The following is a 21,331-nucleotide window of genomic DNA, read 5'->3' as shown; positions in this document are numbered from 1 at the left end:
GAAAAGCACACTAAATCTTTCTCACTGATATATTAAAATAGGCAAATTTTTTTGTTCCTGAGCTACCTGAATTTAAATCACAGAACTCATACTTTACCCTTAAATACCCCAAATACTTCAGCATGCATCTCCTTATAAGGGCATCTTCTCACAAAACCATAGTAACACTTTATACCTGAAATAATTTACAATAATTTCATAATAACCATTATCTGGCCAATACTAAAAAAAACAAAAACAAAAACAACAACAACAAAAAAAACCCAAAGCCAAAAAAACCCCCAAATCGCTCAATGGGGAAGTTTAAGAGGGCTCGATGCTGGGCTGGGGCCAAAATAATGTGATGCCCAAACTCAGGACACGAGAGTAAGACCTGAGCTGAGATCAAGAGTTGGACACTTAACCAACTGAGCCATCTAGGTGCCCCTGAGTGGTTAGTTTTTAATCAAGAGGCCATTAAATAATGGCCAATTTAAATAAATAATTATTGATGGGAGAGGTGGTGGCAAGATAAATACTTCTTGGTTTCTGCCCCCTCAGCTTGTTTTTTAAAATTAAAATCTAGAGAAAAGAGCACAATGAACATTTATGTATTCTTCAATTTGATTTATCAACTGCTAACATTTTTGCCATATTTGCTTTCTTTTTCTTTTGGGAGTGGATACAGATACAAATTCTATCTTAATGCTGTTTTTTCTATTTGCTATCACCACAGAAGATGGGCCGCATTAGTTGATATTCATAAATATTCCATGTAGATGTATATACTAACCAAGAAGGAAGATACACTTTTTTGAAGAAATGTTGATGTGCTTTCAGCATACTCAGTCATATTTCTAAGAAGACTACGCTTCATAATGGCTATAGTTGCATACATCTCTCTGTTCATTATTTTATCCCCAGGGCCTGATTGTCTATAGACCCTGAATCATTATTTAATGAATGAAACGTAACTGGGCAAGAAGAACAACTAGGATAATTGCTAGTCAGCTGGGACTTGGGGAGAGGGAGATGGTTCAACATTCAAGTTCAAATACTCAGGTTTCAATCACATAATGTGATTCCACCATCACTTACGACTGCCTTAGGAGAAGAACAATTTGAGGAATGTAGGGACAAAATGGTGAAACCGTTTATTTAGAGAGAATAATTTTAAAGCAGAATAGTTAAACACATGGTAATAGCATCCTCGCCTATAAAAAAAAAAAATACTCAAGTCAGTAATTTCTCATTCCTATCAAAAACTGAAGTGTTTCTAAATTTCTAAATTAAAGTGAAGTTATAGTATTTCTAGTACTCTGTTAACAGTCCTGAGAAAATTAATTTTAAAGCCAAAGAAAGTTTGTTAAAGTCATCTACCTCTTGAGTTGCTATTTTACGATTTAGTTCAGCTACTCTGGAAGAAGAATTTTCTACTGCATTTTGGCAAAGGAGCTTCTCTACTTCCCTCTGATGAGATGCTTTGAGAGATGTGATGTGTGCTGCAGTATCTTCCTTGACCCTGTAGGGCAAATCAAAGAAAATAACACATTAAAAACAGCTCTTTAATTCAGAGTTAGCACAAAAGTAATGTAAGAAGCTGGAAATCAAAGTAACAAAGGCAGAGAGAGCATCAATTCTTACTGCACTCTGTCAGGTGCTTTATACATTATCACCTATGAGATCTTACAAGCATGCCAGGAGCTATTATTCACTGAATTTTATAAGGGCAAATCAGAGTTTAGGAAGGAGTGATGTCCTTAGAGTTCAGATTAGTAAACAGCAGAGCTGCGGTTCAAACCCAGCAGAGTAGGAGCTCAAAGTCTGGGCCTCCCACTTGACCCCCAGCCTGGAGGTTACTTTCTTTCTTTCTTTTTTTTTTTCTTTTTTTTGGAGGTTACTTTTTGAGAGAATCAAAGGTTCTAAATGGTCTACCCGGATTTAAAGCAAGGGCCTCACATTTTACCTCTTAAGATAAACTCAGGTATTTCCCCAGATTCTTATTTTTTTTTTTTCAGATTCTTATTTTAATAATCACAATTCCTTTTAGAATCTCCAATGCTGGGTGCCTGGATGGCTCAGTCAGCTAAGCGTCTGCCTTCAGTTCAGGTCATGGTCCTGGAGTTCCAAGATCGAGCCCCCATCAGGCGGGGAATTTGCTTCTGTCTCTGCTCTTTACCCTGCCCGTGCTCTTTCTCTCTCTCTCAATCTCTTGCTTCAAATAAATAAAATCTTAAAAAAAAAAAAAAAAGGAGAATCTCCAATGCTCTGTCTTTAGGCAACATTCACCAGTTCTTGGTCCATGCATATGACCTCCAAGGCTAGCTGACATGTCATAAAAATAAAATAATCTTTACGGTAATTCTTTAGGACCCAGTGTAATCTGCACGTAATTTGTTTGGACTGTTAAGTGTGAGAGATTACTGATTTGTCTCTGTGACAAAATTTCTACATTCAGAGGCAGTTTAATAAGTGACAAAGTTCTGATAAAGACTTGATACATTTCTTACAAATAAACATATTCTCTCTTACTGGAAAAGTTATTAAAGATTGACTTTTACTCAAAGCAAACGGAGTAAATCACTGTTGATACATGTTAAATGGCAATTCTCAAACTATAAACAAATTTATCAGTTGCTTATTTGACTATATGAATATTTCTTCACAGAAATTATATAATTAGCATCCTTGGAAAAGTATAAAAATCTAAAGCACTTATGACATAACTGAACTAAAGTAAAAAACAAAAAACCCAAAACAGCCTAAATATGGGATTAGGAAAGGTGACTTTTCACTTCTCAGGCCCAGAGCTATTTGGGAAAACAGATTAACAATGCTAAAAAATTACAGATTATGTATAGAAAAATTTATAGGAAAAATTTCAGTTTTAAATTATTTCCAGAAAAGAATGTGATTCTTCCCAAACAGCTTCATTTCTAGTATTACATTTAGGACTCAAGAAATTTCAATTTAGAATCATTAGGGTTGCCAGGATGACTCAATCAGACATAGCTGCCAATCAATCAATAAGCATTTGTCTAGATGCTTGCTATGCTCATTCTGCTCCTATGCTAGCCAGGTTGCAAAAGAATTATTATTACATCAGCTCTCAAGGAGTTATGAGGCACTGTCTGACTAGTGCTTTCTTGGTACTTAATAATGGTACCTGGGTACGTAAGTTATAGAGGAGCTACATGTTGGGAGCAGGAAATTTCCTGGAAGGCTCCAGGAAATATTTTGTGGAAGACCTAGTACTTGAACATGGATGAGCAAAAGTCAGCAGACATTCAGCAAGTCAGGCCCACAGAGAGGTCTTGTAATGGTGATGGCACTTGGGAAGCCATATAGAGTAATTTAGTCTTGATACCTCAGGAAGCAGGGAGTCAGTGGAAGGCAGAGTAACTCAGAGACAGAAATATTTAAAGAATATTAATGATTTTTAAGCAAAATTTTGAAGGAGACAGAAACTAAAATCTGGGAGATTAGGGTGGGGAAACTCTACTAAACCAGGTAAGGCAGAAAGCAAAAGGAGACATTATTTATAAGGAAGCACCCCATTAACTGTGAACCCAAGAAATAAAGGAGGTAAAGTTGGATTTGGAGACCAAAAAAATATGGTCATAGAGACAGTAAAGTTGTGAGGGGGGGGCAGTTTATAGGTATAAATGGAATAACATTTGAGATACTACTGATTCTGAGAGGAACGACCCAGAAAATGGCAGATTTAACATCTGAGCCAGGGAATAAAATAAGCCTTGAAAACTAAATTGGAGTCATGGTTCATAGAAGCCTTAAGAATGGATGAATTGAGCAATAGAGAAAGAACAGAGAACAAAGAGCCGAAAATGAACCCTGGCAGAAGTCTGATTTTTGAGGAAAGAAGATAAAGAGGAGTCATTGTTAGTTAAAAGGAATGGAAGAGGAGTGTTAGTCAGAGGTGTCAGTCATGGAAGCTGTGGGAGGAAACCCTTATTTCAGGAAGGTCAACAATGTCAAGGAAAATGAGAATGGAGAAACTACCACTGGACCAAGAAAGGTCACTACTTAGAAATGAGATTTTAAAAAGTGAGGATGAGAGCCCCAGTTAAGAGGAAGCGAGGTGCAAATAAGAAGCTACTTGTGGAAAACTGGTACTGACAGAAAGAGGACAAAGACTGGGTTTGAGGACAGTGAAAAAGGTCTGAGAATGTTAGAAGGCTCAGAGGAAAGAGTAGATAGTACCTGGTGATTCTGAGAAGGAAAGGGATAGGCAAAAAAATTCTTTGAGGCATGAATAGATGTGAGCACTAGATTAATTTGAAGAGTTATTTTGGAAAAGAGGATCTTTTTCTCTTAGAATGTCAATTAGTTTTTTTCCCTTGAAAGACATTTATGGGTAGCCCGGGTGGTTCAGCGGTTTAGTGCCGCCTTCTGCCCAGGGCATGATCCTAGAGACCCGGGATCCAATCCCACATCAGGCTCCCTGCATGGAGGCTGCTTCTCCCTCTGCCTGTGTCTCTGTCTCTGTCTCTCTTGAATAAATAAATAAAATCTTACAAAAAAAAAAAAAAGAAAGACATTTATTTTATAGAGAGAGCACACATGAGCAGGGGGGAGGGGAGAGGCACAGAGGGAGAGGAACTCAAGCAGATTCCCTACTGTGGGGCCGAATCCCATGACACATGAGATTATGACCTGAGCCGAGACCAAGAGTTGGACGCCCAACTGAATGAGCCACCCAGGCACCCGAGAGAGAGAATCTTTCTTAAACAGGCTACATGCTCAGTGCGGACATGGGGCTTGATCTCATGACCCTGAAATCATGATCTGAGCCAAAATCAAGTCAGATGCTTGATTTGAATCTGAGTCACCAGGTGCCCCTGTTCAACTAGTTTTAGTAATAGCTATTTTCTGCTATCTGCCTATGGCAGTTATCAATGATGATATTTATTTCCAATGGGTCAACTTATTAACACTATCTGATAAATGTGGAAAGACAGGATTAGTAAGCCTAAGGACATGATTTGGGCTGACATAGAGATTCAGGTTTACCAGAGCCTGGGCTTCAGACAAGTAGAGGATCCTACTCTGGAAGAGATCTATGCTGAGCGATGTAATATGATTTCTCAAAATTTGGTGATGAATTCAGTTCAAGGAAAACTAGTTATCCAAAGGAAATACACCTTATAATTTTGATGTTTTTATCTTTTATGTCTCCATATATTTACAAATTCACATTTTACCTTTTCATGGAATTTTCAAATTGGTTCACTGCTGCTTCAGATTTCATCTTCAGCTCATCTCTCTCCACAATTAATCTCTCCAGTTCATTTTTTAATCTGCAGTTTTCTTGTAAAACCTCTGAAACATGGCAATCAGTAAAGGTATGTGGTTGGTAAAGTTTGCCATCCAGGGTTCCAGGGAATGAGTGAGCACTTCCTTTACCTGAAAGCAAACCATCTTTCTTCACTCTTTTTGCAGTCACTTCTTCTCTACCCTTAGAGTTCTGATTAGACAGCATCACCCTTCTCTCCTTTTGAAGCCTCTCCACAGTTTTCGTAAGATCTTGTATTTCTCTTCCCTTTGCAGCCAGCTCCTCATTGAGTCTCACCAGTTTAGCTTTAGCATGAGCCTGTTCTACCTGGAATTCTATAGACTGGAAATCTTTATCATCTTTATCATTTTTCTTGCATTCCAATTCAGCATTTTGATGTTTAAGAATGTTTATTTCAGCCTCAAGGTTTCTTACAGTGATTTGATGGGCTTCCTTGATGTCGCTGAGCTCCTTCTCTAGTGCTTCAACCCTAGAGGAGTTATCAGGGTGGTTCTGGGGTGCTTCCTTTAATTTGCAGGCAAGTAGCTGCTCCTGCTCTTCCAGTCTCTGTTCATACTGAATCTGAAGAAAAGAATGATGTGATGTCAAAACCACTGCTAAATATGTCATTAGCTTCTGCAGCCCTGCATCTTGCTAGGGCCTGCCTAGTCCTTCATTAAGGCATTCATTCCATTTTCTGATGCTTCCAACTCTGAGTTCGAGGAGTCAGTCAAATGTTCTGAAGTCCCAATCTTTAAAGGGCTTAAATTATGCATATATATAATAAATATATATATTCTTAAAATATATATGTTCATTATATATTCTCAGGATATTATATAATTTCATAATGAATGTGTTGCTTCCTAAACATTAAATAACACATTTCTGTACACTCCAAAACATATTTTAAGTATCACAATCGAACCTATTATTGTGTACCCTTCTTTATGCAAACTGACAAACTATACTCCTGCAGGATAAATAGGGAAAGCAATTGGGGATACTGAAATCTTTAATAGTGCATTTTCAACTTTCGAATATTAATTTAGGAATCTCACAAGGAGTAAAGCAGCTTGGATTTGTTACACTGGAGCTTTATTATTTTTTTTAAATATATCAGTTGATAGAGCTCTTTTTATTTCATTTATTTATGATAGGCACACAGTGAGAGAGAGAGAGAGACAGAGACATAGGCAGAGGGAGAAGCGGGCTCCATGCACCGGGAGCCCGATGTGGGATTCGATCCCAGGTCTCCAGGATCGCGCCCTGGGCCAAAGGCAGGCGCTAAACCGCTGCGCCACCCAGGGATCCCATGGAGCTTTATTACAAAAAAATAACCTAAATAGGTTACTCTATGATAGAAGGCACTATGATGTTTATTCATTCATTCAATGAATATTTATTGAGATACTGCTGTGTGCCAGGCACTATGCCAGACTCTAAAGAAGTGCAGTTTATGCCTTCAAACAGTTCACAGCCTGGTCAGCAACATGGCAAGTTTCAATGTCCTATGATAACTGTGATAATGGGCCTATGAATATGTGAAACGGAAATGAGGCACCCTAGTGCCTCTCACCAGTGACTAGACAGATGATAAGGAATGACCTAAAATGTCTGTGAAAGCATCTCGCATGAATTACTGCAGAAACTGTGTTCAACAAAATATTAAAAGTAAGTGAAATATCACATCTTTCATATTTGGTCATCCTAGTGCTTGCATTTTCTAATTCATTCCTCATGAAGGATCAGAAAACTCACAAAGCAAGGCATTTTCAACAGATATTGCTCTGCCTCCTGCTGTACCTCCCAAGACATGCTATTCCCTTTTTCCCTTGTCTAAGGAAACTTCAAAAAAGGATTTTCAACCATGGTATTTAAAAAACAATTTTATTGAATATACATCAGAGGTGTTTTGCTCTGCCTTTTCATGACTTAATTTCCACTAATTCTATTATCACTGAGAGAGGCCCTGTGCTTGATTTTCCATGCCTGACAAAAAGAAGTTGCTGAAGGAGAACAAAAAAGACAGGTTTCTTTGGCATCTGTTGGCATTCGATTTTATGGGCTAAGACGTTTAGTGATTTGTTAAAATGAGACCTGAGAAGTGCCCAGCCCCCATGGTACTGACACCCTGAGGTCTGAGACCCATGTCCATGCCGAGCTGGGACTTACCTTCATTTTCTGGAACTGTTGCTCCATGGTACGAAGGCTTTTCTTTGCTTCTTCATCTCTGCCCTCCAAATCAGCCTCTAGTTTTTTTATCCTTTTTTCCATAAAGTCCACTGTATTTCTATTCACTGTATCACCAGCTGCTGATGCAGCCAGTATTAGAGCAGGTAAAGAATTGGGGTATCTTCTCTTTAGAATTCCTTCCATTTCCTTAACCTTTTAAAAATATTTTTGCATATATGTAAGGTCATAAACATATTAAAATTAAGTAGTTTTAAGCATAAATTTAGATTAGGCTCTATCAATTCATGCCTAGATTTCAAAGAGATGTTTTTATCACATCTTAAGACTGAATCAAATGCACAAAAACACAGATTAACTTCAAATTTTATATCCCTAGGTTATCTGATCTTAAAACCCTATAGTGTAATGTCTAGTTTAGTACTGGTTAATTTACAGAAATCCTCTTACGTTTATTTGCAATAGATCTTTGGATTTTCTATTGTACTAGTAATAACCAATCTTTCTGAGGATAATGTTCTTTCCTTTTTTTTCCCCACAGAGTCCTTTGGATAATCATGTTTATGCTATCTGACTGAAAAATGACCTGTATGCATATGAATACACAGAATTTTTGTGGTAAACACATGGCTTCCTAATCACTTGCCCCTACTTGTAACAATCTCCATCCTAGCTCATCCCTCCTAGAAATGTCCCCTTCCAAATGAAGTTTGATCTATTTTGAAGTTACTTCTTTCAACTAAAAAGCAAGGAAGATTAGATAATATTTAATGAAGTCTTTACAAAAGACTACTTTTCATTTTGTCCGTTAAACAACATATTTTATGGTCTTTCTGTAAGAAAGAACTGTGCCAGGGCCCACAGAAATTAGAGCTTCGTATTATGTATGTGCATGTGTGTATACCTGTTTTTGTTAAAGGTATTATAGTTAAGATATCTCAGAAAAACATATTAAAACACTAAATTCTTTGTTGAGCAGTTTTCTACCCTCTGAGCATAATAAAATAAAATAGCAAAAAAAAAAAAAAAAAACATCTGAGAGGCAGTCTAGTCCAGTGGTTGGAGTATGTTTGGAGTTGAGACTGTGCCACCAGCTTTATGACCTATGTCAACTCTTCAATCTAAATCTCTTTTGCCTCAGTGGTAAAGTGGGAATGACAACAATGCCAATTTCATTGCATGGATACATCTAGGTGAGGATCAAAGGACATTTATCTTGGTAAAGTGCTTAGCAGCAGAATGACCAGCATACAATGAGGCCTTGCTAATGTTGGCTTTTATTATGATCTGGTCTCAAAAACTACCTTTCCTAAGGCAAGATGGGTTGCTGGTGCTCAAAATCCTATTTATAGATTGAATATTGTTCATGTTAAGTATTTAAGGATCTCATCATCTGCAGTTAACAGCAAATATTTCCATTCATGGAAACTGCTTGCACATTCATATATGTATCATAAATCAAAATACATCTAGATACAAATATTTATAATTTTATCTGCAACATTTTCAAAGCTTTGCTTTCTCTGGTATTAAAAATCTAGTTATCTGGAGTAGATCTAAGCATATAAAGTATACACACAGACATTACACACCGTATATATTGAAAAGAGAAGATTTCGATTTTAAAAATGAAAGTTTTTTTTTAAATGAAAGTTTTAACATTATAATTAATGCTTTAAAATTAATGCTTTGAAATTTTAAGAAATGTTTCAATTTAATTATGATTTCTTTTTTCTTTTTTTTTTTAAGATTTTATTTATTTATTCATGAGAGACACAGAGAGAGAGGCAAAGACACCGGCAGAGAGAGAAGCAGGTTCTATGCAATGAGCCTGATATGGGACTCGATCCCGGGACTCCAGGATCATGTCCTGGGCTGAAGGTAGGTGCTCAACTACTGAGCTATCCAGGCATCCTGTCTTTTTTCTTTTCTTTCTTTTCTTTCTTTTTTTTTTTTTTAAAGATTTTATTTATTCATGAGAGACACATAGAGAAAGGCAGAGACATAGGAAGAGAGAACCCGATGTGGGACTCAATCCCCAGACCCCAGGATCATGCGCTGAGCCGAAGGCAGATGCTCAACTGCTGAGCTACCCAAGCATTCCTAATTATGATTTAACATTTTATTACATTTTTGGAGGAAAATCAGATTTTATTTGTAGTTTCTTTAATTTTGCTTTGTAACATTATTCTTTGGTCATGATACCAATAGGGCTATCATACAAAGTAAATATTTAAAAAAAATTCTCACTGGGAATTAAACCATGGAATATTCCATTAAATAAACGAATGAATAAAAAACTGTGCGTAATCTGAAATTTTCTTTTTTTTTTAAGATTTTATTATTCATGAGAGACACAGAGAGAGAGAGAGAGAGAGAGAGTCAGAGACACAGGCAGAGGGAGAAGTAGGCTCCATGCAGGAAGCCTGACGTAGAACTTGATTCCAAGTCTCCAGGATCAGGCCCTGGGCTGAAGGTGGCGCTAAACCACTGAGCCACCCGGGATGCCCCTGAAATTCTCTTTTTTTTGAAATTTTCATTATAACTAGCCCCATTTTTTACTTATGTGACTATTTAGAAAAGGATATATTTTATTCTATATTTATTTCAGAATATGGCTCCAAAATGATTCTAAATATGCTGATATACCTTGAACTTAAAATACATGTTAAGGTTTAAAATCATTAGGATAGAAATGTTCATGGAAACAGAATAAGATCTGAATTGCACATGTAGTAAACTATAAAAATACTATTAATGAGCAGTACTTTAGAAAGATACAGTTTAAAATGGTAAACTAATAAATTTTTAACAAAACCACTAGTAAAAGAGAAAAGTAATTGTATAAAGTGCTGTATTTCTAGTCAATATGGATCATCATTTCAAGTCTTAATTTTGCTTTTAAGCATGCTTCATTTTTTCACTCTGATACATTTAGTTCTACATTAATTCTCTTAAAGTCATCAAGTTTCTTTGGTCCTTTCTCTCTCTAAATTCTGGATGGCTTCATCTACATTAGCTAATTTAAATCTTAAGCACTAACAAATAGCCAAGCAATCCTGGATATAGTTATTTCAGAATATTTCTAGTTCTTCAAAACATCTGTCCTTTTCCTTCCTTTCCTGGCTACTAAGCCCAACTACCAAACCATACCTTTTAATAGAAGAACAGGTCCTGTAAAAGTAACAAAGTTAATTTTTTGCTTAGTTTTTCTTCTTTTATAAAACCGGGCTAATATTCAGCCCAGTGATGACCTCACAATTTTGGGTTTGTGATGGAATAATGGCCATACATTGAAATGTCATTACTTGATTATAGGTTCATGCTCCCTATGAACATGGCTGGAAATTCTTATATTGTTTTTATATTGAGTTGTAAATACAAATGAAACAACGTTACAGAGTTTCAAAAACAGAAGGAGAAAGTTAATATTTCACTCCTGAAAACAACTATTTCATTTTTTTCTCTTCATGATTCTTTGCATTGTTGTTGTTGTGTTTGTTTTTTTTTTTTTTTGCTTGTTGTTTTAATTTATTTTTTTTGTATATTTTTTTACTGGAGTCCGATTTGCCAACATATAACACCCGAAAACAACTACTTCAATGAAAAAAAAAATCTTTACCCTGATAAGCATCACTATATGATTTTTGAAATGGTCTCCTAGCTACACTGACCATGAAATGAATATTTCTAAACTTGCTTAGAAAGAGCAAGAGCTCAAAATTAAGCTTTTTGGAGGGCTAAACGTCCCAAGTACTTCTAACATGTTCCAAACTCAAGGATCTCCTTTACTGTACTTCTTTCTCACAGACTTTCATCAGGAGAAGGAATCCTAACTCTATACCTAGAGTTTTAAAATGCTGCTTCCTTTTTCTAGATGCCTAATAGAGCTGGAATGCAAAATAACCTTTCATCCACAGTTCTACCATCCAATGAGGCATAACAGCCTACAAATTCTTTATGCAGAAAGCCACAGACTATATAAAATGATTTTGCTTATTACTTTTATTACTATCACCTTAAATATTATATATCAAGTATGTTTCAAGGGCAATTCTATATTAAAATAAATGAGTAAAACCAAGAATTTTCAGGTTGACTATATTTTGAAGGAACTATATATAAAATAAAATGCACTGCATATAAAATATCTTAATAAAAATTTACCCTGAACACATACTTGTCGCTCTAGATCCTGAATTTTTTTGGCATCAGCTGCTTTCTCTTTTAAACGTATCTTCTGCTGAACAGATGGATTTCCAGACTCAGCTTTCAGTTTCTCAACCTATCAATAAGTAAAGAAAATGTTAAGAAGCATATTTAAAACACACCATAGAAACACTAGGAGAGACACATAATGTATTCAGTCATTCATTTATTAATTTTCAGGGTGCTGTGCTGGAGATATGGACGGCAAACAAGATAAGCCAGATCCCTATTTTCATAGTGCTTATACTCTTTCTGGTGGACGAGACACATGATAAGCTAATGACGTAAATCAACAAGTAAATAAAATAACTTCGGAGTTTGACAAGTTCTATGAAGAAAATAAAACAGTGACAGAATGGGAAGAAAGGTCAGAAGGGGGAAGGACTGGTAGCTTCATTAGAGGAGGAGATCAGAAAAGGTCTTTCTGGGGAGTAGAAATTGGAATTGAGACTTGAATGAATGAGACATGGAAGAAACTAGGCCAGAGTAATCAAGACCAAGGGAACCTATGGCACAAGTGTGGCATGATCAAGAATCAAAGGGAGGTTTGGTGTGGCTGGAGAGTGACACAGATGAGGCTGGAGAGAGGAGACCTGACAGGTTGTAATAAGGAGCTTAGATTTATTCTCAGTCCAATCTAAAATAGACTACACATCTAAGAGCAAACGAAACCCGAAACCAACTACTCACACTAACAGAGTTTATGGTATTGATTCCATTACACTTATAAGGCTAAGAAGAACTAATTGTTGAATACAGTTCATCACAGAAGTACATTCTGAAATGATTTTACTACCTCAAGTCTGAGCTTCTCAATTTCTTCATTTGCCTCTTTAAGCCGAATTGCATCTTTATCCAGAAGTTCCTGATTTTCAGCATACCATTGTAATCTTTTTTGCAGACGACTTACTTCTTGTTTATGTGTTTCTTCTAAAATTTTTATTTGATATAATTTTTCACCTGTAAAATTTTTATTTCACATAATTTTTCACCGGAAAGGTCCCCTTTTCCCCTGTGTCTTATGGACATTCTCTGATCGTCCCATCCCTGGCTGGTGCCTCTCACAGGAGGCGGACGGTGGGTATAAGGGCCCAGGAGGCTGAGGATGTGTCCCTGTCCAGCGTCCAGGGGCCTGGAGAGACCGTGCCCCTCCTCCCCCAAGGAGTGCAAGATCACTGGGGCCTGGTTGCAGCCACTGAGCTGTGGCATGTGAGGGGGGAGGGGGAGGGGCTCCCAGGGACTCGTGCTTTCAGGTGACCACCCCCACCCCCCACCCTGCCCGGGCCTGGCCTCTTCCATGTTTGTATTTAATTAAACCCTTTTTTAAATCCGAAAAAAAAAATGGAACTCCTGAACTTGATTGTAATTTTCCAAAATAAGAAAATAAATTAAATTATATGAAAACCAATACCTATCTAGTGAAAGCATTATGAAAAAATAAGTGAAAAAAAGATGATATTTGCAATGTGGTATCCAGTTTAATCTATTAGTAAAGAGAGATGAATATTGTGTTCACAGTCCAAATCCTCAAATTCACAACAAAATTGGCTGTGTAAATTTGATAAATCCATTGCTGTCCCACTGACTTTCATTATAAAAGCAAAGTTGTTTTCATGGGACAATAAATGTTGGATTCAAGAGATAATAAACACAAAGAATTTCTATAATAAAAATTTCCATGGGAAAAAATTAGAGAATGTTTACCATGCATGATTTCATTTAACACAAAACATACGATGGGTACTATTATTATTATTCTATTTTACAGATGAAGAAAGCAAATGTAATTTTCTTACTAACAGGTAAGTGGATTTTATTATATGTATCTTACACTGAAGATCAGAATATAACAGTAGAAAGAAAGACCCTCATAAGGGCTTCCCTAATCTACTTTTCTTGCCCTATGTTCTGTCAACCTAAGCTCCAATCACAGGCACACCCAATAACATGCTCATCCAGCAACCTTCCTCCATCCCTTCACTTCTGTGTCTTTCAATCTGTCAGGGCCCAGATCAAATGCCACTCTTCCCTGACAGCCTTATTTAGTACCATAGTGCTGATGGGGAAACAGGACTAGTTGAGGACAAAGTACAAGCATGGGGCAGCACATTGACAAGTCCTTGAAACGTGCAAAGGGACATTCCCCTACAGACTCAATTGCCTTGATGTTAATACTTTGCTGAGGGCAAAAGGCAATCTTAGCCCAATCCCCAGGAGCCTGTAAGTCTACTTTAACATGTAAAAATTACTTTAAAAATGTCCTTTATCTCTAAGCCCCCACAATAAGTGTTGGCAATCATCCTCCAAGCACATGGCCCACTGATATACATCTGAAGGGTCTCATGATTCAGGTTTTATTAGATGGTAATAAGTGACTTTTCCCAATAATAGCTAGCCCCCTCAAGGTTCTGGAAATCTTGCTTCCAAAATTCCTTAGAGAATACGCTATCCTCAAACCCCTCCCAACTCCCAGGTATATAATTAGCCACCCCTCACAGGCCCAGGGATCTTCCTGTCCATGGGTCCTGATCCCATGCTTTAATAAAACCACCATCTTGCACCAAAGACATCTCAAGAATTCTTTCTTGGTCATCAGCTCCAGACCTCACTTATACTCCAAAACTTTATCATTACCACATCTCATGTTTATTTATATATTTTTTAATATTAAACTTTTCTTCATTCTTCTTTCTTTGGTTTTCCCTGATGGGAAATGTCAAATTTATCCTTGTGTTTTCTATAAACACAGTGCAGTGTTATTTGTTCATTTGGTAAATACTTGAGACCCTAGGTTTCAGATCCAGGGAAAAAAAGGAAGACCATGCCCTCAGGAAGGTCATAGTCCAGCTAGGGTGACAGACATGAACATGAATAAATATAAGATGCCACAAATTAAAAATAACCTTGATTTTTTTCTGATCCTGCAATTATTCCTGCTAAAACCAATCAAATGTGCATATCTATTAGTAACTAGCTTTTAAATTTTTTTCTAAAATTACAATATAATTCAAGGAATAGCATTTTGATTCCTTAAGTAGTAACAGCAATTGCTATTACTTAAATTCAAGATTAGAATACTTATGAGTGTAAAGGTAAGCTGTTTCAGCTCAGCATTTTACCTGTGGCATAAGCAATCTGATCTTTGGCTTGGTCTCTCTCTCTCTTCATTTTTTCCAAGTCTACTTCAAGAGCTTGTTTATCTTGCTTCAGTCTTTTGATGTCTTCCAATAAACTGTTTTTTTCTTTCTTGATAGTCATAGAATTACAAAAGCAAATTATTTCTGACCACAAAAAGTGTGATATAGGCTCTTTTTTTACCCCATCCATCATAAATTCTACATATGCACTTTTTATAAATACATAATTATTTGTCTTAAATTTAGTTCTGGTGCCATTACTCCCCACCCTGCCAAATTCTTAATAACTCCTCACAGCCTAGAGAATCAATTTTATTCACCTAACTCAACATAGCCTAGAGACCTTCCAATGAACTGTTCTAACTTCTCCTTGATTACTGCGATAACTTCCTAACCAGTATGCCTCTTCTACTTTCAGCAGCTGGTCTATTCTCATAGTAGCCAAAGAAATTTTAATTTTAAAACAACTTTTAATTAAAGTATAACTGACAATAAATATCCTATTAGTTTAGGTATACATCATAGTGACTTGATATTTTTATGTATTATGAAATGATCCCCATAAGTCTAGTTATGATCTGTCATCACACAAAGTTATTACCTTATTGCCTAGATTCCCTATTGTATATATTACATCCCTGTGTCTTATTTTATAACTGGTAGTTTATATTTTACGTATTTCACCTGCCCTCCAACCCCCTCAGCACCCCCACACCACTTCTGGTAATCAAACACTTTGTTTCCTGCACCTATGAGCCTGTTTTGTTTGCTCGTTTATTTCACATATAAGTGAAATCATATGGTATTTGTTTTCCTCTGACTTATCACTTAGCATAATACCCTCTAGATCCACCCATGTTGCTACAAATAGCATAAGATCTCATCATTTTGCATGGTTTAGAAGTATTTGGTGTTCATTTATAAATGGATGTTTTTGTTGCTTCCATATCCTGCCTAGTATAAATAATGCTATAAGGAACATAATGCATGTATCTCTTCAGATTGGTGTTTCCCTTTTCTTTGGATTAATAACCAGAAGTCAAATTGCTGAATCATATAGTAGTTCTATTTTTGATTTTTTTTGAGGATCCTTCATTCTGTTTTCCACATTGGTTGAACCAATTTACATTCCCACTAACAGTGTAAGAGGGTTCCCTTTTTTCTACAACCTCGCCAACAATTGTTATTTTTTTTTTTTTGCCTTTTTGACCATAGTGAATCTGACAGGTGTAAGGTGATACCTCATTATGGCTTTGACTTGCATTTCCTTGATGATTAGAGATGTTGAGAATACTTTCATTTATCTGTTGGCCATTTGTCTATCTTCTTTGAAAAAATGTCTACTTATGTCCTTTGGCTGTTTTTTAATCATGTTGTGTTTTTGACATTAAGTTGTATAAATTCTGCATATACTTTGGATATTAACCCCTTATCAGATATATATCATTTACAAATTATATTTTCCCATTTTGTAGACTACATTTTCATTTTGTTGATGCCTTCTTCACTGTGCAAAAGCTTTTAAGTTTGATAAAATCCCATTTGTTCATTTTAGATTTTGCTGCCTTTGCCTGAGGAGACTGGTCTAAAAAAAAAAATGCTAAGACCAATGTCCAAGAGCTTACTGCCTGTGGTTTCTTCTGGAAGTTTTATGGTTTCAGGTTTTACATTCAAGTCTTTAATCCACTTTGAAATTTTTTTTTTTGAGAGAATGTGCATTTGCATGAGTTGGGGGAGGGGCAGAGGGAGATAAAGAATCCCAAGCATCCTCCATACTCAGCATGGAGCTCAATGTGGGGTTCAATCTCATGACCCTAAGATCATGACCTGAGCTGAAATCAAGAGTTGGACACTTAACTCACTGAGCCACCCAGGTCTCCCTTTATTGTTATATTTGGTGTAAGATAGTCCAGTTTCATTCCTTGGTATGTATCTGTCCAGTTTTCCCAACCTTATGTATTGAACAGACTGTCTTTTCCCTGTTGTATATTCTTGTGTTTGTCATAGATCGATTGACCGCATATGTATGGGTTTTTTCATGAGCTCTCTCCTAGAATGTTTTAAAGAGGCAGAAAGTTTTGCCCCTTTGTCTAAAATTCTCTGGTGGCTCCCATCCTTCTCAGGGTAAATCCAAAATCCTTACCATGACCATCAGTGTCCCATAACTCAGCCCTGCCCATGCTTCTGACTATATCTACCCTAAATTTTTCCCTTCCCTTCATTCCAGCATCAGAGACTTCGCACTGTTTTTTGACTAGAACCAGCACAGTCCCACCCCAAGGTGTTTGCACTTACTGTTTCCTCTGCCTTCGGTACTCTGCCACCAGATAGCCAGGTGGCTCACTCTTTCACTTCATCAAGATTTCTGCTCAAATGAAACCCCAGGAAGACCTTTCCTGATCACGCTATGTAAAACAGCAACCCTCATCCTGACTTCTAGGTATGTTGTTTTATTTTCTTGTCACAACACTCATCACCACCTGACATATGTTTACTAGAAACCAGAGGTTTATTTTACTAACCTTTGTATGAAAAATGCATAAAAAATGCTTGGCACATAAAGTTGAATGCTCAAAATGCCCTACTTCATTACTACTCTCAATTGCCCCCAATTCCTCTACTTGACAAAATCATATTTATCCTTCAAAGCTTTGTTCAAATTAGGGTATTCCTGATAATCCCCTCCTCTGTGCTCCAGTAGACGTTCACTGTACCTCCAGCATAGTATTATTTTCTATGTCATATGATATTGATTTGTGTACATGCCTCTATCAGGTTGAGAACTCTATGGTGACTAAGACTAATTTATTACTAATACTTGTATACTTTATGACACTAAACACACAGCTAGTACTCAATAAGTGCTCACTGATCTAAACTCTTAACTGCTGAAGAAACTCTTGGAGTCACAGCAGTACACTCGGTATAGTTAAGTTTTAAAATAAACTTCTTAAAATTCTCTATCACTCTATCTCATAATTCCAAATCCAGTCTTGTGAAGAAAATAAATCCATTCATTAAAACACTGTAATTGTGGTTTCTAACTGCATCACAGATTTAATGGTGTCATTTAACTCTTTACTCTTCTGTGTGACCTTCTGTAGATGTCTTGTCAAGGGAGCACTGAGTTTCACGTTTTTGAATGCTCAGGCTCTTTCTACAACAACCTTTTGTTTAATTAGTTCAATCAATTTAGAAATGCTCTCTAGTAGAGTCTACTTCATAAAATTACAAAGTTTTAGAATTCAAAGGAATTGTAAACATCTTGAGTCCAGTCATGCAATTGACACTTAAATGGATGTTCACTCTATGTTTGCATGTTTCCACCTTGAAGAAGGCTAGTAATGTCCCAGGTCAATCCTGTGGGGACAGGGTTGGGGTTGACAAGTACTTGCACTCCCTTATAAGTTACTATGCAGACATTCAGAGAGGGTCTCGTCTCTGCCTCTCTGAACTTGTCTTTACTCACCTACTTCTGCCTCAGACGTGCTACTTCTAGAAAGTAACAAGGCCCTTCCTGAATATGGGCTTATGTTTTTCTCTTGGCTGGTAGGCTCAATCTTTGCATAGTTGGCTGTTGCTTCTCTTTAGCTCTCAACTCTTGACACAACTTCCTCAGAGTGTCTCTCCTAAAGCACATTGTTGACCACTGCCTTACCCTCTCTGTCCCACCCACCCTTATTCTCTATTTTTATATTCTTCAAAGCACATCTTTTTATTTGTAATTATTTCATTTATTTATTTATGGTCTTCTCTATTAGAATACATGTTCCTAGTGAGCAAGTTTATGCCTGTCTTGTGTAATTCCTGTATTGCTCATGCCAGGATGAGTGCTTGGCATGTGGTAGGTGCTTCAATAAAGGCTGACTGAATGAAAGCGGTGGTCAGCCTCATTCTTTTTCCTACCCCGAGATACTAAAAAGAGCTCAGAACCTTTGCTTTTGCTGTGTTTCTATCTATGCTTTACAGAGAAACAACTCATATTATTACTATTCCTTTTCCCAGGACACTGGGATCATGACCTGAACTGATGGCAGATGCTTAACCGACTAAGCCACTCAGGTGCCCCCTAACTTGTATTTTAATACTACACTAATTGGTATTAATTCTTAAGGTACAAGTTAGATTGCACACAAATATACTCTCTCTCTATATATATATATATTAGAGCCTTTTCCCAGTATGAATTTTTGTTATAAACCCAACTAAACTCAGAATACCAAAGTAAATGAAAATTAAGGGTGTTTTACATTCCACCTTACAGAATTTGCAGAAATAAATCTCCAAAGAAGTTTTGCTATTATCTTAAACTAACACTTTTTAAAAAAATTTCTTTTTAGGTTTTTCCTGCCTTTAGTAGTTTTACCATTGGGGGACTAAATGTAGATTTTTAGTTTTTCCTCAGCTGGGCTCACTGGGTTTCCTAAATTTGAGATTCATCTCTTCTATCATTTCTAAGAAATTCTCAGCCATTATCTTTTAAAAATATATATTTTAGCATTTCATATATCTGATAGTTATAATTTTTAGTCTATTTTATAGTATAGTCTATCCAATAATTCTATTGAAGTTCTAATGCTGCTGTTTATTAAATCATCCCATGCCTGCTCATGGTGGATGGTTTCTTTGGGTTTTGTAATTTTGTGTTGTAAGCATATTGTTAGTGGGTTTTTATCTGCAGGAATACTGTGTGAGCTCAGCTAAGGGTGTATACTTCTAAGAGCTGTTTTGCATTCGTTTCTTCTAGATACACTAGAGGTGATCATTGACTCAAGACCACAGTATACGTTATTTTTTTCAGTTTGAGCATAATCAACTCTTGCAGGTAGTGTTAATTCGAATACTAAAACACAAACGAAGGCAGGAGGGATGCCATTTATATTGAACAATCAGGAAAACGTGGGCACTCAGCAGGAGACTTTCTGCCCCTCCCTATCTAGAGATCAAGTTAAGATAGAAAAGCTTCTTGACATTTCAGCCCCTTGTGAAGGTGGGTGGATTTTTTCCTAGTCCGCTGTTGTACTGAAGGATATGGTCCTTTGAACTCAAGTGTCCTGTCTCCACTTTGCTCTTTAAGCTCAGACCCGGGGCTACTGAACCACTGGCCTAGGAACAGATGTTTACTGTTAGGTTTTTATCCCTCATTTCTGATCCCTAGAGAGTTCTCTTACTTTCCTTAGAGCTTTTACATCAAGTATTTACAAGATGTTTATTATAATTTATCCAGTATTTTCTCATGCTTTTGTGACAGTTTTAGTTTCCTATCTGTCAGAAAAATACTTTTAAAATAGCCTTTTAAAAGGTCACTAATTAATAGAGTCTGAATAAAGCTAATGTAATGCTTGAAACCTTATTGCAGTTTTCCAAGTCTTCATAAAACACAGCAATATTAATTTCTCTTTTAACTATTGAATTTTTGAGGCCTATTGATAAGGAAGTTAGGAGGAGTCCAACCATTCACCTTCTTCTAACCTATCTGCCTATCTACCCATTTAACCATGCTATGTATGCCCATGAAGAAAGTTGCCTAACAGATTCACATTTGAAGCTGCATTTTATATACACTACAAAAACCTGTTAAACATGTTATTGAAGTAGGGTGTGTTTGGATTTCTGTATAACAAAACTTTATATAAAAAAAGTAGTGTGAATTTGGAATTTTTCTAATTCATATAGTCATGCAAATAGATTAAAAGGGCTTTTTAGTTTCATGCCATGATTCTTAATGGGAGGGAGTGGGGAGAACTAACTACCCTTCCACAAGGGACAAGTTTTGAAATGTGGCAGTGCTTTTGATTTTTATAATCACTGGTGAGTGCCATGAGCACATATTTCCTGGAGACAGGGATGATAAAAATCACGCAATACATGGAATTGTTCTACCTAAAAGAGAATTAACTTGCCCCCAAATCCCAGAACTTCTCCCACTGATAAATACTTCTTTAGAAAATTCTAAGCCATATCCTTTATAATATGATCCGATAAAAATAAAGAAAAAAATTACGGAGCAGCTATTCTATTTCATATTGGTGTTAGGTGCACATGATGCAAATATTTGTAAATATAGTCTCTGCCTTCTAGAAGTGCACAGTCTGGGATCCTTGGGTGGCTCAGTGGTTTGGCACCTGCCTTTGGCCCAGGGCGTGGTCCTGGAGTCCTGGGGTCAAGTCCCACATTGGGCTCCCTGCATGGAGTCTGCTTCTCCTTCTACCTGTGTCTCTGCCACCCCCCCCCACCCATGAATACATTAAAAAATATATAGAAGTGCACAGTCTATTGAAGACAGGTAGAAAGCTCACTAACGTTTTAAGGTGAACAATCATCTTCAAAGTGTTTTCCTATTTTAGCTTACATTTCCAATAAGGAATTTAAAATAACGTATACATGTTCTAAGTAAGGTTATGCCTCCAATATGGCTCTATCTGATGATTGCTAGATGAGAAGCTAGATTATAAAGAGAATGCCATCTAAAACCAGTATTATGTCATTTTCTCTATTAAGGTCACATGTATATTAAATG

At 36.6% G+C, this 21,331-nt stretch overlaps 1 protein-coding gene across 9 annotated transcripts in view; it reads right to left on the bottom strand.

Annotated features, from left to right (window-relative positions):
• The window catches only part of CEP162 (centrosomal protein 162), a 97,668-nt gene that overhangs the window by 21,091 nt on the left and 55,246 nt on the right, over window positions 1-21,331 (bottom strand). For 8 of the 9 annotated variants that reach the window (XM_072832171.1, XM_072832174.1, XM_072832175.1 and 5 more), the window contains 6 exons: window positions 14,794-14,920; window positions 12,471-12,634; window positions 11,646-11,750; window positions 7,448-7,660; window positions 5,202-5,854; window positions 1,360-1,501 (listed from right to left, as the gene is read on the bottom strand). In XM_072832171.1, coding sequence (XP_072688272.1) covers window positions 1,360-1,501; window positions 5,202-5,854; window positions 7,448-7,660; window positions 11,646-11,750; window positions 12,471-12,634; window positions 14,794-14,920 — 1,404 coding nt within the window. The remainder of the gene's footprint in view (window positions 1-1,359; window positions 1,502-5,201; window positions 5,855-7,447; window positions 7,661-11,645; window positions 11,751-12,470; window positions 12,635-14,793; window positions 14,921-21,331) is intronic. The other variant, XM_072832173.1, reaches the window with a different exon arrangement.

Source organism: Canis lupus, chromosome 7 (genome assembly GCF_048164855.1).
Source record: "Canis lupus baileyi chromosome 7, mCanLup2.hap1, whole genome shotgun sequence".
NCBI classification, from domain to species: domain Eukaryota; kingdom Metazoa; phylum Chordata; class Mammalia; order Carnivora; family Canidae; genus Canis; species Canis lupus.
Note: the sequence above shows the minus strand (reverse complement) of the source record. Positions and strands in the feature narration are given on the sequence as shown.